The sequence below is a fragment of the Eschrichtius robustus genome, chromosome 4 (assembly GCF_028021215.1).
Source record: "Eschrichtius robustus isolate mEscRob2 chromosome 4, mEscRob2.pri, whole genome shotgun sequence".
Taxonomy (NCBI): domain Eukaryota; kingdom Metazoa; phylum Chordata; class Mammalia; order Artiodactyla; family Eschrichtiidae; genus Eschrichtius; species Eschrichtius robustus.
The window spans coordinates 64,804,410-64,817,152 of record NC_090827.1 but is presented as its reverse complement, the minus strand read 5'-3'; the positions used below and the strand labels follow the sequence as shown (position 1 = coordinate 64,817,152).

At 32.6% G+C, this 12,743-nt stretch overlaps 1 protein-coding gene across 1 annotated transcript; it reads left to right on the top strand.

Annotated features, from left to right (window-relative positions):
- Window positions 1-616: 616 nt before the first annotated feature.
- On the top strand, window positions 617-11,876 carry LOC137763716 (alpha-S2-casein-like). Its single transcript, XM_068542178.1, has 13 exons — window positions 617-667; window positions 2,116-2,142; window positions 2,923-2,946; window positions 3,030-3,071; window positions 5,019-5,042; window positions 5,140-5,184; window positions 6,827-6,949; window positions 7,453-7,479; window positions 8,447-8,473; window positions 9,920-9,943; window positions 10,032-10,076; window positions 10,971-11,090; window positions 11,852-11,876. Exons 1-13 carry the CDS (start codon window positions 617-619, stop codon window positions 11,861-11,863), a joined length of 591 nt encoding a protein of 196 aa, XP_068398279.1. The 3' UTR covers window positions 11,864-11,876.
- Window positions 11,877-12,743: the final 867 nt, after the last annotated feature.

Sequence of the window (12,743 nt, the reverse complement as noted above, 5' to 3'; positions counted from 1 at the left end):
TTCAAGGTTCAGCAGCCTGTCCCAGGCTGAGCTGGGATCAGCAGGCCTCCTTGTACCCATCACAGTGTTATTTCCACCTGCTAATTCTTCCCCTTATGAGGGAGCCAGGCTCTTTTTGCCTCACCTGAAATCTGATTTCAAAATGATTTTGCATTTCTGATAGTGATTCTCCACAAGATTAAAGAAGAATTGTAAATAATATGGCCTTATTAGTGTAAGCATAATTTATTATTTTCACCACTGTATCTTCATGTCTAGAATGGTACCTGACACAGGGTAGCAGGTATTCATTGAATAAGTGAGTAAATTAATAAATAAATTAACCATTTATACATAGGGTCAATTATTCTACTAACTTGCTATCCCAAAAAGAACGTCCACAATTTAGAAACTAAGATTTTTCATTATGTTGTGTTAATTTCTCCTTATAAAAAACTCACCATATTCATATCCATGTGTTTCTCAGTGAATCTGCTTTTATCAGTCTTCATTTCCCTTTCCTAATTATCTGGTACAAAGATAAATTAACACATAATTAACGAGGAAATATGTGATTTTAAGGAGAGTAAAACTATTATTGATTAGCTCCATATCTATTTCACAGGACCAAGTAAACATGAAGTTCTTCCTTTTTACCTGCCTTTTGGCTGTTGCTCTTGCAAAGCATGTAAGTATAATAAGATATTTATGAGTATCTATTATTACCTGAATGTAAGAATAGTGAATCTTTTATGCAGACAACGGCAGGGGTAGGCAGCAAGGAAGTGTGACCTTTAAAACCCATAATCAAAGATGGCGTTGGCCTCACCTTACACAAGATATCAAGGTGGACAAAAATACTTTTTATAAAGTGTTCTCCTTGTAGGGTTGGAAAGGTTTTAGTCCTAGGTTAAAAGGCATACACTTTTTCCATATCTGTTTGAATTTATTGGGGAACTATTTTCACTCCAAGAACCACTTCCTAAAAGTTAGAAACATATTAAACCATAACACGGACATCTTTCAAAGTTCAGGAGAGCGACAGGTAAAATGTAGATTCCCAAACCATCTCTCAAGCACATGTCAGAATTCCGTCATCCTTGACTACAGTATCTCAGCAAATATGACGTTTAGACAGGAAACAAGCATGTGTTGAAGAGTTCTAACTTTGAAAATTACTTGCCAAATAACCTAATGCAAAGTCATCCCTTAACTTCTCAAAGCATCGTATTCTTTTAGTGAGAATGTAATAATAATATTCATATCACACGATGATAAAGAAGGACTAGATTCTTCACGTGAAGTGCTTCGAAGACACAGGCACATAATCTATTAACTTCCTCAGGAGTAACTCAGTTTTTCCCTTACCCTGCAGCCTGTGCTGCGAATCCCTCTCCCATACCGAGGGTCTTACTCCCTACAAGTGTGCTATATCATCAGGGTAACCAGAGTTCTTTGCCTCCTTTGTATTTCCACATCTCACACATCAATCTTGAAAAGTTTTTGTTATTAAGTTTAGAGCCAATCCAAGAGCATAGCCAGAGTAAGAACTCTAGTTAGGCAAACAGAAAAATATAGTAATAATGCTTCAGTGATAAGTCTTACACCACGCTTCATTGTTTCTTTCTTCTGTTTACAATCTCCTAGTCTTAACTACTCTTCTCCTTTTCTCTCTAAATCAGTAATTGTCAGTCTTTCCCTTAAGATTAATTAAATCTAGCAATTAACATAAATGAAATAAAACAAAATGTGATGGTATTATAATATTTTAAGATTCTGTAGCACATCTGCACATACATCATATTATATTTTAAACTGTGACAGGATTAATATCAAATACTTAAAAACTAAGAACCCAACACTTCCTAAAAGCAATAAATACATTAAGCTATAAAAAGGATTCATTTGAAGTACAGAATGATTTGCTTATTAATATTATAGCATATAATATTACAATAATAATGAAAAAATTCAACTAAACACTACACATTTCCAGAAACAAATTTCTAAAAGTCTCTTGCCATCAAAACAAGAACAATAAAAACAAAACAAAACAAAACAAAAATAGTGAGATAGCTTGGCAATTTAAATCTACCATAAAACTGAAACTTGTATTTGTTTTTGTTTCTTTTATAGGAGATGGAACATGTCTCCTCCAGTGAGGTAAGACACTTTGGTGTCAACATAAAATCCTTTCACTTAGTAAAAACATAATATGCCCTAAACTCTTGTCCTTAAAATAGTTTTTCACCAGTGAGTCTAGAACTACAGTCAGAGACAATTAGAAGTGAAGCCATAAAAAAAAAGTAGATATGGAGGAGTAAAGACCAAAAAATCTACACATTCAAATCACCAAGATTAGATTTGTGCATTTTTTTCTAAAGACCTCTCAATATTAATGATGTTTGTTCACAAGTCGTGATGAACATTTTGTGAGTACAATGACAGGAATCCATTCTATGTTTCTGCAATGAGGACTCAACCTTTTCTGGAACTATGTTAAATGTTACTTTCCAAATGACTTCCTGGCCATAACAGATGCCCACAGACAACTCCAAGGTCACCTAAGCATTTTCTTGTTTTCCTGTGATGTATTTAATCTCTTTTAAAAAGACAAAAGAAAAAACATGATAACAATTAAAAAAAGAACATTGGAAATTGTACAGAGGAAATAGGAAATATTTTCTTTCTTCTCTGTGGATGATATTTGGGAGAGCTTTTGATTAGGTTATTCATAAACCAAAGCACAATGTGAAATTAGTTAGTTATCTGAAATATAATAATTATGTAGAGGGAGTGAAACTTAGGCTAACTTTGTTGTGTAATTCAGGTAAAAACTAATGCGTTATCTACCCAATGGATAATGGTTGTAGATTGATATTTTATTACGCTAGAATGAATTCAGTTTAGGTAAATAAGTAATATTGTCTTTCTCTTTCTAAGGAATCTATCAGCATGTCCCAGGAAGTAAGTCCTAAATTCGTAAATTAACTATATTTTAACTTTCTTTTTTTAATCAAAGTTATAAAATGAATTTATTTACTTTGTAGAAACATAAGCAGGGAAAGAATGTGGTCCTTCATCCCAGCAAGGTAAATCCTGATTACTTTAGTCTGTTAATCTTCGACTGATGAGATTGCTTTTTCTATCAAACATGGGTCACTTTCTCATTCAGCCAAAAAGAGTATTATTTTTAATTATGATTGTGAAAATGGTGATGTTTTCATTGTTTTGCCAAAATGCTATGGACTAACATGAAAGGAATTCCAGGAAAAGACTTGTGAGCCATTTTTGAGCCACAATGTTAAAGCAGAATATCTTAGAAAGAATTTCTTGTTAAAGGTTCATCACCTTTACTTTTCTTCCTTAATTCTGTACCCTTTTGTTCAAAAAATTATATTTTCTTTGCTATCACTTTATGCTCAAGAATATTACCCTGGATTTCAGTAAATGCTATATCCTTTTGGTTTTGTTTTCTTTTAGGAGAACATTTGTTCCACATTCTGTGAGGTATATATTGATTTCACATCGGTAGTACAATGTGAAGTAAAATATAGTATTAGAACCACATTGAAATTAACCTGGATTTGGAAAAAATATTTCAAGTCAATCAAATTTGAAAACCAAGATTATCTTTAAAGAATGAGACCAAAAGTATACCGTCTTCTCTTAATTCTATGACTAATTCAAATGAAGAAAATATATCTTCGCATGAATCAACTAATACGTTTGATTCCCAGATTGTATGAGGAATGAAGAACTTGTCTTTTAATGGTTTTTATTCTTGAAGTCTCAAACTTATTTTCTTCTTTATAAAATTATTTTTCTATTGCAATATTTTCTTAAAATTGACTCAATCAATTTGTTTATCACAGAAACAATATATATTTACTTCCAAAAGCATGTTAGCTGGGCTAGTGATTTATTTTTCCTAATACATAATAAAATAAGTAAGGACTATTAAAATGAGAAAGAAAACTTATCCATGCCTTGCCTAAAATTATCTTGTGCATTCATTCATTCCCTTGACAAAGCATTTATTCAATAAGAACTATGTCCCCAACACTACCTTAGCCTCTAGGAATACAATAATAAATACGATAGTCTCTGGGGATACAACAATAAATAGAATAAACAACGATAAATACCACTGGTTGTATGTTTATCACCAAATAGAAAATTCTATTATAATTCATACAAAACTCTTACAATGTACATTGGTGCTCTTTGACAGAGATATCAGGTATCTGACTCCAGAGGAAAGTACATTTTAAATCAAGCCAGTGTCAAATCAAGAACCTACCATTCACCTTCAATGTAGTTTTAGCCTGAAAAACCTCTCAATATTGCTTAGGGCAGTGTTTCTCAAAGTGCTACCCTTCAGCTAGCAGTATCAGCATCACCTGGGCATGCTTATGCACTATAAAATTTGAGAACCTCTTGTTTAAGGGGGGTGAAAGAGGGAATAGTCACTAGTATAATAAAGACATGCTGTGGTAGAAATAGCCAAGCAATGAGCACAATGGGAAAAAGTGTCTGGAAAGGAAGAAGCATAGCCATGGCCCGGAGCCTTGTGTCCTGAGGCATAGCCTGAAGACTTCCTACTTAGTGTCTAGGAAGCCTGCTTTACCATTTCTCTAAGCTTCAGGTCTGTCTCAAATGGAGAGCCAATGGCGGCCTCTCATAAATAACAATTGTGTCCTGTAGAAAGGGTTTGGAGGATTTAGTTTGCCACACACCTCACTAGTCCTACTTTGTAATATTTTTGTCACCTGTCTACACTCCCTAGGCATCTGATATTGTATGAATAACATAGAATTGATGAAAACTTTAAAATGAAACATATTTTCAGTCACATGTTATTAATTTGACATAGAGTGAGGGCTCTCAATAATTTATTTAATCTGTAATAATAACATAATTTCTCAGTAGCAGTAGCTTGGGCCATAAATATATTTCATTAACTGCCCCTTCTACTCTAGTACAACTCTAAGGCTAAATCATGCAAGTTAAGTTAATTCTTCTTTTCTTCCCCTAAGGAAACTGCTGAAGTTCCCAGGGAGGTAAGTAATTTTCATTCAAATAAAATGAAATTCATATCACCCAGCCTTGTTTTCTTTTTGTGTATTTTTATAGCAAGTGCTTTTGTTTTCTTAACAGAAAGTTAAGGCTACTGTGGAAGATAAGCAACACCTGAAACAACTGGTAAATTTCTCGTACAAATTATAATTTCAAGTAAACCATGATAGTATTGCTGTTTCTTCTCCCAAATGTTCACACAACTCATTCCATCCCAGTGAGTTCTTTACCCCCAATTTATAGTAAGTAATATATTTTTTGTTACTTTAATTTCCAGCTATTATCTTATCAAACTTGTGGATTTATAGTTTAAGAAAAATGAGTGTTGAGCAATTATCCAACTGATTTTGAAGGAATTACGAACTTTAGAAAATGTGTTTCAAGTTTAAATGGTGTGAGTGAGATACCAGTGTAGTTGAGGTATCACATTTTTGTCCACTCAACTTCTCTTTAACAACAGTGTCATAGAAAGATATCACAAGTGTAAAGGTTTCCAAGCCATATCTAGGAGGTCATGTAACCCATCCTCTGTGGACTAGAGAAGCTTGCTGTGTGCACAAGGAAAGAGCACCTGCTTTGGAGTTAGCAACTTGTACTCCAACCACAACTTCACAAATCATTACTTAACCTCTCCAAGCTACAGTTTCCTCAACTAAAAATGAAGATAGTTATACTGACCCTGAGGAATTACATTAGATGATATGCATTTCAATTATGCAAAAAATGCTTGGAGCACAGTAGTTAGGTGCATGTAAAAAGAAGGTAACAATTATTGTTATCATATCCCTACACAGAGCAGACATACCGCTAAAACCTTTAGAACAGAAACAGTCTTTCTTTGAATACTTAAAAATTGGGACTCCCCAGATAAGACCTCTCTTTTTAGGAAATTCTGACTGCTAGAAAGGCCATTCTTAACTTTGTCAAAATGCTTCTAGTAGCATTTTCCTTTTGTACCACTCTTTCAAGGTAATTCTGAATTCATCCAATAATTATTCCCAGGCAATTCTAAAGACCAGTCGACATTCTACATGCCAATTTATTTTCAAATCTCTATGAAATTAAAATTCTCCTGAGTGAAGATGCCACTGTGGCTTTATATTTAATCTCTAAAAAAATCATCAGAGTCAGATCAAAGGCTCTGGAATTTACTAGAATATTTACTGAGCCTGATAGATAGATAGATAGATAGATAGATAGATAGATAGATAGATAGTAGATAGATAGATAGATAGATAGATAGATAGATAGATAGATAGATAGACAGACATAGCAGGCACTATGAAAACTGCTATATATTTTAACAGATATAATCCTACATGGTAAATAATGCTTAGATAAATTAAGCAGTTTGAGCAGGGTCATGGATTCCAATATCCAGGATTAAGGGAATTAAAGTTCAGTTCTATCTGACTCCAAAGACCAGACTTCTTACATACATGGAAAAGAAAATGACAGACACTTACCTTCTAATTCAAGAAATGTTCCTTTCCTTTCTTATACATATTTTTGTTTTTTCCACATAGATATTGTTCTGGAGGCCTTAATAATCAGACAATTTCTTTAATTTTGCAATTTATTATAAATGTAGGAACAGTTACAGTAAATGTTATGTTACTAAACTATTCTTGTTAGGTAAATTTGCCACCATTTATAAATTATCTAATTCAATAAAGTTCTAAGTAACTTGGTTCTTCCAAAATCTGCTTTTGACACAAGGAGGAAATTCAGCATTGGACTAAATATTGATAATTTTCTTTCTCTCTAGAGCAAAATCAGTCAGTTTTATCAGAAGTTCCCCCAATATATCCAGGCTCTATATCAAGGTCCAACTGTTATGGACCCATGGGGTCAAGTTAAGAGAAGTGCCGTGCCCTTTATTCCCACTGCGGTGAGTGCTGCTTTTTTATTTGTTGTTTGTTTGTTTTTCTTTTCGTTTTTGGTGAGGGATGAGTTCAGGATAAATATATGTAAAATAGCTAGAGACAAAATGTCCCCAACAAGTTTTAACTGAGAAAGCAGAACAAATGAGAATAAAATCTTGTAGTCCAGAGATTAAATAGCAAAGAAAAAAATAGCCCAAATGTAGTAACAAATAACAATAGTAACCATAGTGACAAATAAGTAATTTAATTTGAATTGTCCTAAGTGTATGTTCCTACATCATTTTGCTTGGCTCCTCATACAAGTCTCTAATATAGGAGGGGATAGTAATCATTAATTTCATGTAACAAAAATATTGTATTGTTAAGAAAATACAAGGAAGTGAAGTGACTTGCCCATGTTCCAAGTATTCTCTACCATTTTGTTTCATAAAACAGTCAGTCTTAAGGAACTTTTTCTCATATGAGAAATAAATAACAAAAGTTTTCTTGACCCTTTTTTTGGTTACAGAGCAGACAGCATCTCTCTACCAGTGAGGTAAGGCATTTTACTATAAAGGCAATACCTTGGTAACTAGCAAGATATTATACACTTACTATACACTGTACTAGACAGTCTTTGATGTAGTTTTTAAGCAATAAATCTAGATTTACATAATATAGGAAAATCGGATCTTCAGATCTCTAAGAAAAATCTGGGGAAGGCAGAACAAAAATGTACACATCCAAGGATACAAAGATTAGATCTGTGCTAGTAGACCTTGCCAAAAATGTTAATACTACTTCTTTTTTAAAGATCACCATTAATATTGCTATCACACCAGAAGACAGGGTGTAGATCTTACATTTTATAAACAGAGTGGGAGGAATCCAATGTATCATTCTGAAATAAGAACTCTAATTCATCCAGGTCCATACAAACTGCCGTTATCCAAACGTCTTCCGGCATATCACACATGATTAAATACATTTTCACATCACACAAGAAATTGCCTAGTTTTACTCCTACTTAATAATGACTAAAAAAGTTCAGAAAAGAGAAATAACAATTTTACAAGTAAGATTAAATGCATCATTTCAATTTTTTTTAAGGAATCTGCCAGCTCCTCTCAGGAAGTAAGTCAAAACCACTTATATTAAATATAGTTAAGAAATTACTTTTTAGTTTGTTATGGTTATAAAGTAAATATTACTTATTTTGCATAAATATAAGCAGGAAACAATGTGGCTATGCATCCAGTCAGATAAAATGTATTTATATTTTTATTGGTTCATTGATAAGATATGTCATTCATCACTCACTTAAGAAATATGTATTTAGCAAGTATTATGTCCTTACATGATCTTAGATCTTCGGGATACAACAGCGATTTAAAACACAATAAAAATAAAATTAATTATTCTTCTTTATAAAAGAGGGGTTTTCTGCATATATTCAAGATGAAATTATGTATAACCAATACAGTGAGAATAAAATATCTAATTCTTTATTAAATTTTTTTAAGGAAAATCCAAAGAAGACTGTTGATATGGTAAGGTATTATTTCTATATGAAGCTCTATTTAGTTCATATTTTCAAAAATTAATATGGTTAGGTCTATCTGAAATGTTCTGCTTTTAATAAAATAGAGTTATATTTGTAAGTTACTTAAAAATATAATTTCTCTCCACCTTTTAATTTGTTTCTCTCAATTGCCCTGAATTCTTTCAATTAATCCTTCCATGTAAGCCAGACTTTCCACATAATTTTTATATAGTTTCCACTGCCTCTTTCTTTTTTTTAATAAAACTTTTACTATTTTTTGAACTGGAAGTTTTACTTTTTCTTTTTTACCTGTCATACTAATATCCTTTTTGTAATATGAGAAAGATCTTTAATTCCACAAATATCAAAAATATACTGCTAAGGATTCAATTATCCTGGTCTCCAGATTTTGACTACTTTTTTTTATTTTTCAAGGAATCTTCTAGTAGCTCATATAGTGAGGAGAATGGTACTTTTAATAGAAAACAACTAGTTTATTGAGAAATACTGTACTTTTCTGCTGTTAATTATTTTAAGTAAATTTGGTATTGATAATTTTTTAACAAAGCCACATCAAAATAGCCAGTAGACATGAAAAACACATGTAAGAAATATACACAGAGTCATTTTAGAGGTGTGAAATGAAGTAGATACATAGCCAAGAGTAGCTGTTTTATCCCATGCTTTTGATAATGTTCAGCTGGACTCTGGTTCATTGGTAATAGGCATTTTTAAAATAAGCCAAAGCCAAATCAACATCCTGTCAATTGCCTTCACCATAGTTCTACCCTGAGTCTCTCTCGCTGTTTAAGGGGTTGAATACTGGATTGGGTTATGAGTTGTGTAAATCACAGGTACAGGAACACTTGCTGTGTTACAATGAGCCAAGTGCGTAAGCACAATAGGAAAACTTCCTGGGAGAGGATGAAGCGTGGATTGTGGCCCACAGTCTTGTGGCCTGAGGCACAGCCCAACATCTTCCTCCTCAAGGAAGGAGGAAGCATGCTTTACCCTTTCTCTCAAATTGGGGGTACCCGGGCACTAAAAAAAAGAAAACAATGGTCTTCCCAGAAAGGGCATGCAGGCTCTGCCACATACCTCAACAGCCTGATTAGTTTTAGTTTTTCTCCTTTCTCTCTCTCTCTCTCCCCCACCTTTGCATCTGCATATACTCCATGCGAATTTGACATTATATGAACAATATAGGTAAATGGAAAATGCAAAACATATTTTCAGTCAAATATCATATGGGCACAGAGAATGCTCTGATAATGAATATTTAAACTCATTAAATCCATAATAAATTCCTATAAAGTAGTACTTTGTTTTTTGATAACAGTGGTTTGGCCTTGAATTATTAAAATAATTAGCTCTAGTTCTCTACTATAATGATATAGACAAAATTACTTGTGGGCTATCTAAGTCAAGCTGATTCTCATTTTCTTTCCCTAAGGAATCAACGGAAGTACTCACTAAGGTAAGTAATTTCCATTCAAACAAAATTAATTACATATTATCCCATATTTTCTTTTGTATTTATCGCAGTTTATTTTTATTATTAACAGAAAACTACATTGACTGAAGAAGAAAAGAATCACCTAAAATTTCTGGTAAATTTTCCATGCAAGCCTTTGTAGCGCAACCAGTCTCAGCTTGGACACTGCTGAACTGTGATCCTCTCAAAAAACAAAAAAACAAAAAAAAAAAACAGAAAACCGCTATTTTTAATAAAGTCTAATTTTTATAAAAGTTTTCCCTATACTTTGTCAAAACTATTACAAAAACATTCTCCCATTGTACTAATTGGATCATTGCCATGTATCCACCCAACCATTATTCCCCAGTTATTCTAAAAATCCATTGATTTTTCATTTTGTAAAAACAGGAAATTATCCTGAAGGCAGATGCCACTGTGTTTCATTCCAATTTTAATCTCTATAATAATCTATAGTTGGACCCATATAGATGGTTCAAAATACAACACAGAGGAAAGGGATATTTGTTAATAGGTGACAGGCACTATACCAAGTGCTCTCTCTATGTTAATTTATTTACTTCTACAAGGTAAGTGACACTCAGAGATTAACAATTGACTCAGTGTCACAGATTCTTCTAAGATAAATCACACATTCTATATGACTCTAAGGACAAGGGTGTTTCCAACAGACATGGAAAAGAAGCCACAATCTGAGACACTTATTTAGTAAATTAAGAAATTATCCCCTTGCCTTCTTACACACACCTTTTTTATCTTTTCTCTTTTTTTTTTTTCTGCTTAAGTATTTTGGCATTGGGGTCTGAAATAACCAAAGAATATTCTTAATCCTACAGTTTATTTTATGAATGTAAACATAGAGTTAATTTTATGTGAATAACCTCTCCTTTGCTTAAGTCTGTTTGGTATCATTTAGAATTTATCCAAATAAATAAAGCTTTAGTTTATTTGGTTATGTCCAAGTGTGCTCTGACACATCGGATAATGGAAAAATTATAATTTTTTCTAGAACAAAATCAACCAATATTATCAGAAATTAACCTGGCCCCAGTATCTCAAGACTATTTCTCAGTATCAGAAAACTATGAAGCCGTGGAATCACGTTAAGACAAATGTTATCCCCTATCTGGTGAGTTCTCCCTTTTATTTTCAATTTTAAAAACCGGGTTATCTTTTATAGTAAAAATAAGATAGGGAAATTAAATTCCAACAAGCTCTCAAGTAGAAGCTGAAACAAAATTAAGTAAAAATTCTAGGCTGGAAATTAAATTAAATTAAATTAATCATATAGTACAAATATAGTTACAATAAGCAGAAATAATTATAGTGATAAATTGTGTTTACATTAGATTTAAATTTCTTAAGTGTTTGCTTATAATATTTCAGTTTATTCCTATAGCAATTCTTCAAGGTGGGTCAGCATAGAGAATATGACTTCCATTTCACAAAAGTATCTGAAATTCCAAAAAGTAGCCTGACAAAGCTCCAATTAACATTTCTCCTTTATTTCATTTTTTTTAAAGTGTGACTTAGGAAACTTTTTTTAACATTAGGAATAAGTGGGAGAGCAGGAAATTGCACCCAGAGAACTGACGGTTTAACATAAAAATATAGGATTGGAATCAGAAGCCCTGACATAAATAAGCTTTTGACTTTGATCAAGTCACTTCATTTATCAGGATTTTTAAAATATGATTTAATTTATTAGATATACATGTAGCATTTAAAGATATCTGCCCCATGATTAGAGAAAATAAGAATTTAGCATCTGTAGTTTGCATATGAGATGCCAAAATGATGCTCTAAATATTTCCATGGAGTGGTAAATATTCTTTTTGTTTTTTATTATAAGCACATAGCTAAAATATATTATTCCTTTCTCTTTTAAAGAGATACCTTTAAGATTCTTGAATTAACTGCTTCCACTTGATTATGGTAAGTATCTTTAGGCTTATAATTTAAACAATAAATAGGAGTTTTGTATGAAGAATGCATAATGTTGTTAATAGAGTTTCAACTTTAATTAAGTCATACTTGGTTTATGAAATATTTTAAATTTTGCTTGCACCTTTTTGATTCACAAATGTAAGTGATCTGTGTATTTGCATGCATCTTATAAATATTTTGAAAATAGATTATAGGAAAGATTCTCTATAGCTGATAACACATTCAGCCAGAAGCAACAGCTCTGGGTGGAAATTGTCACAAGCGTAATGGTCACAGGGATGTTAAATTATCACCTTCGAGTTCAGACTCAGAATTTCAGTTTGGTGGAAGAGAGTTTTCCTACACAAGCTAGTTTAAAACAAATTCTCTGCATTATTTTCTCTGGAAAACCACCACTGTTTTAAATACACAAAACCTACTTTTCTTAGTGGCTCTCTTTGACATTTTAACCATTGCTTTAAAGCCATGATGAAGGGCCAAGGAAACGAATATACAACAATGTTGCTTTTTTGTGCAGTCACCTTTTCTTTTTCTTACGTTGTCCTTGCAGTATATAGGTCATCTCCAATCTTGGAATTCTGTCTCACTCAAGTTATCTTCTTGTTCCTTTTATATGTCCTGCAGTGAGACAAAGTAGGTTTCAGAGAAATAAGTAACAACAGTGGTAGTAATTTAGTGAGGCCTTACAATGCTAGTCACAATTCTAAGCCCTTTGCCTATATTAACAAATTTCATATTCACAAAAAACCGAGGAGGTGGTTAATATTATCAGCCAATTTGAGATAAGGAAACTGAGGCCCATGGAAGTTAAAAAAATTGTTCATAATCACCCTGC

Excerpts from the sequence above, each read along its gene's own strand:
- LOC137763716 (XM_068542178.1), top strand. The coding sequence starts at position 617 with ATGAAGTTCTTCCTTTTTACCTGCCTTTTGGCTGTTGCTCTTGCAAAG. Across the intron at positions 7,480-8,446 it reads AGCATCTCTCTACCAGTGAG|GAAAATCCAAAGAAGACTGT; the intron begins GTAAGGCATTTT and ends AATTTTTTTAAG. Across the intron at positions 10,077-10,970 it reads AGAATCACCTAAAATTTCTG|AACAAAATCAACCAATATTA; the intron begins GTAAATTTTCCA and ends AATTTTTTCTAG.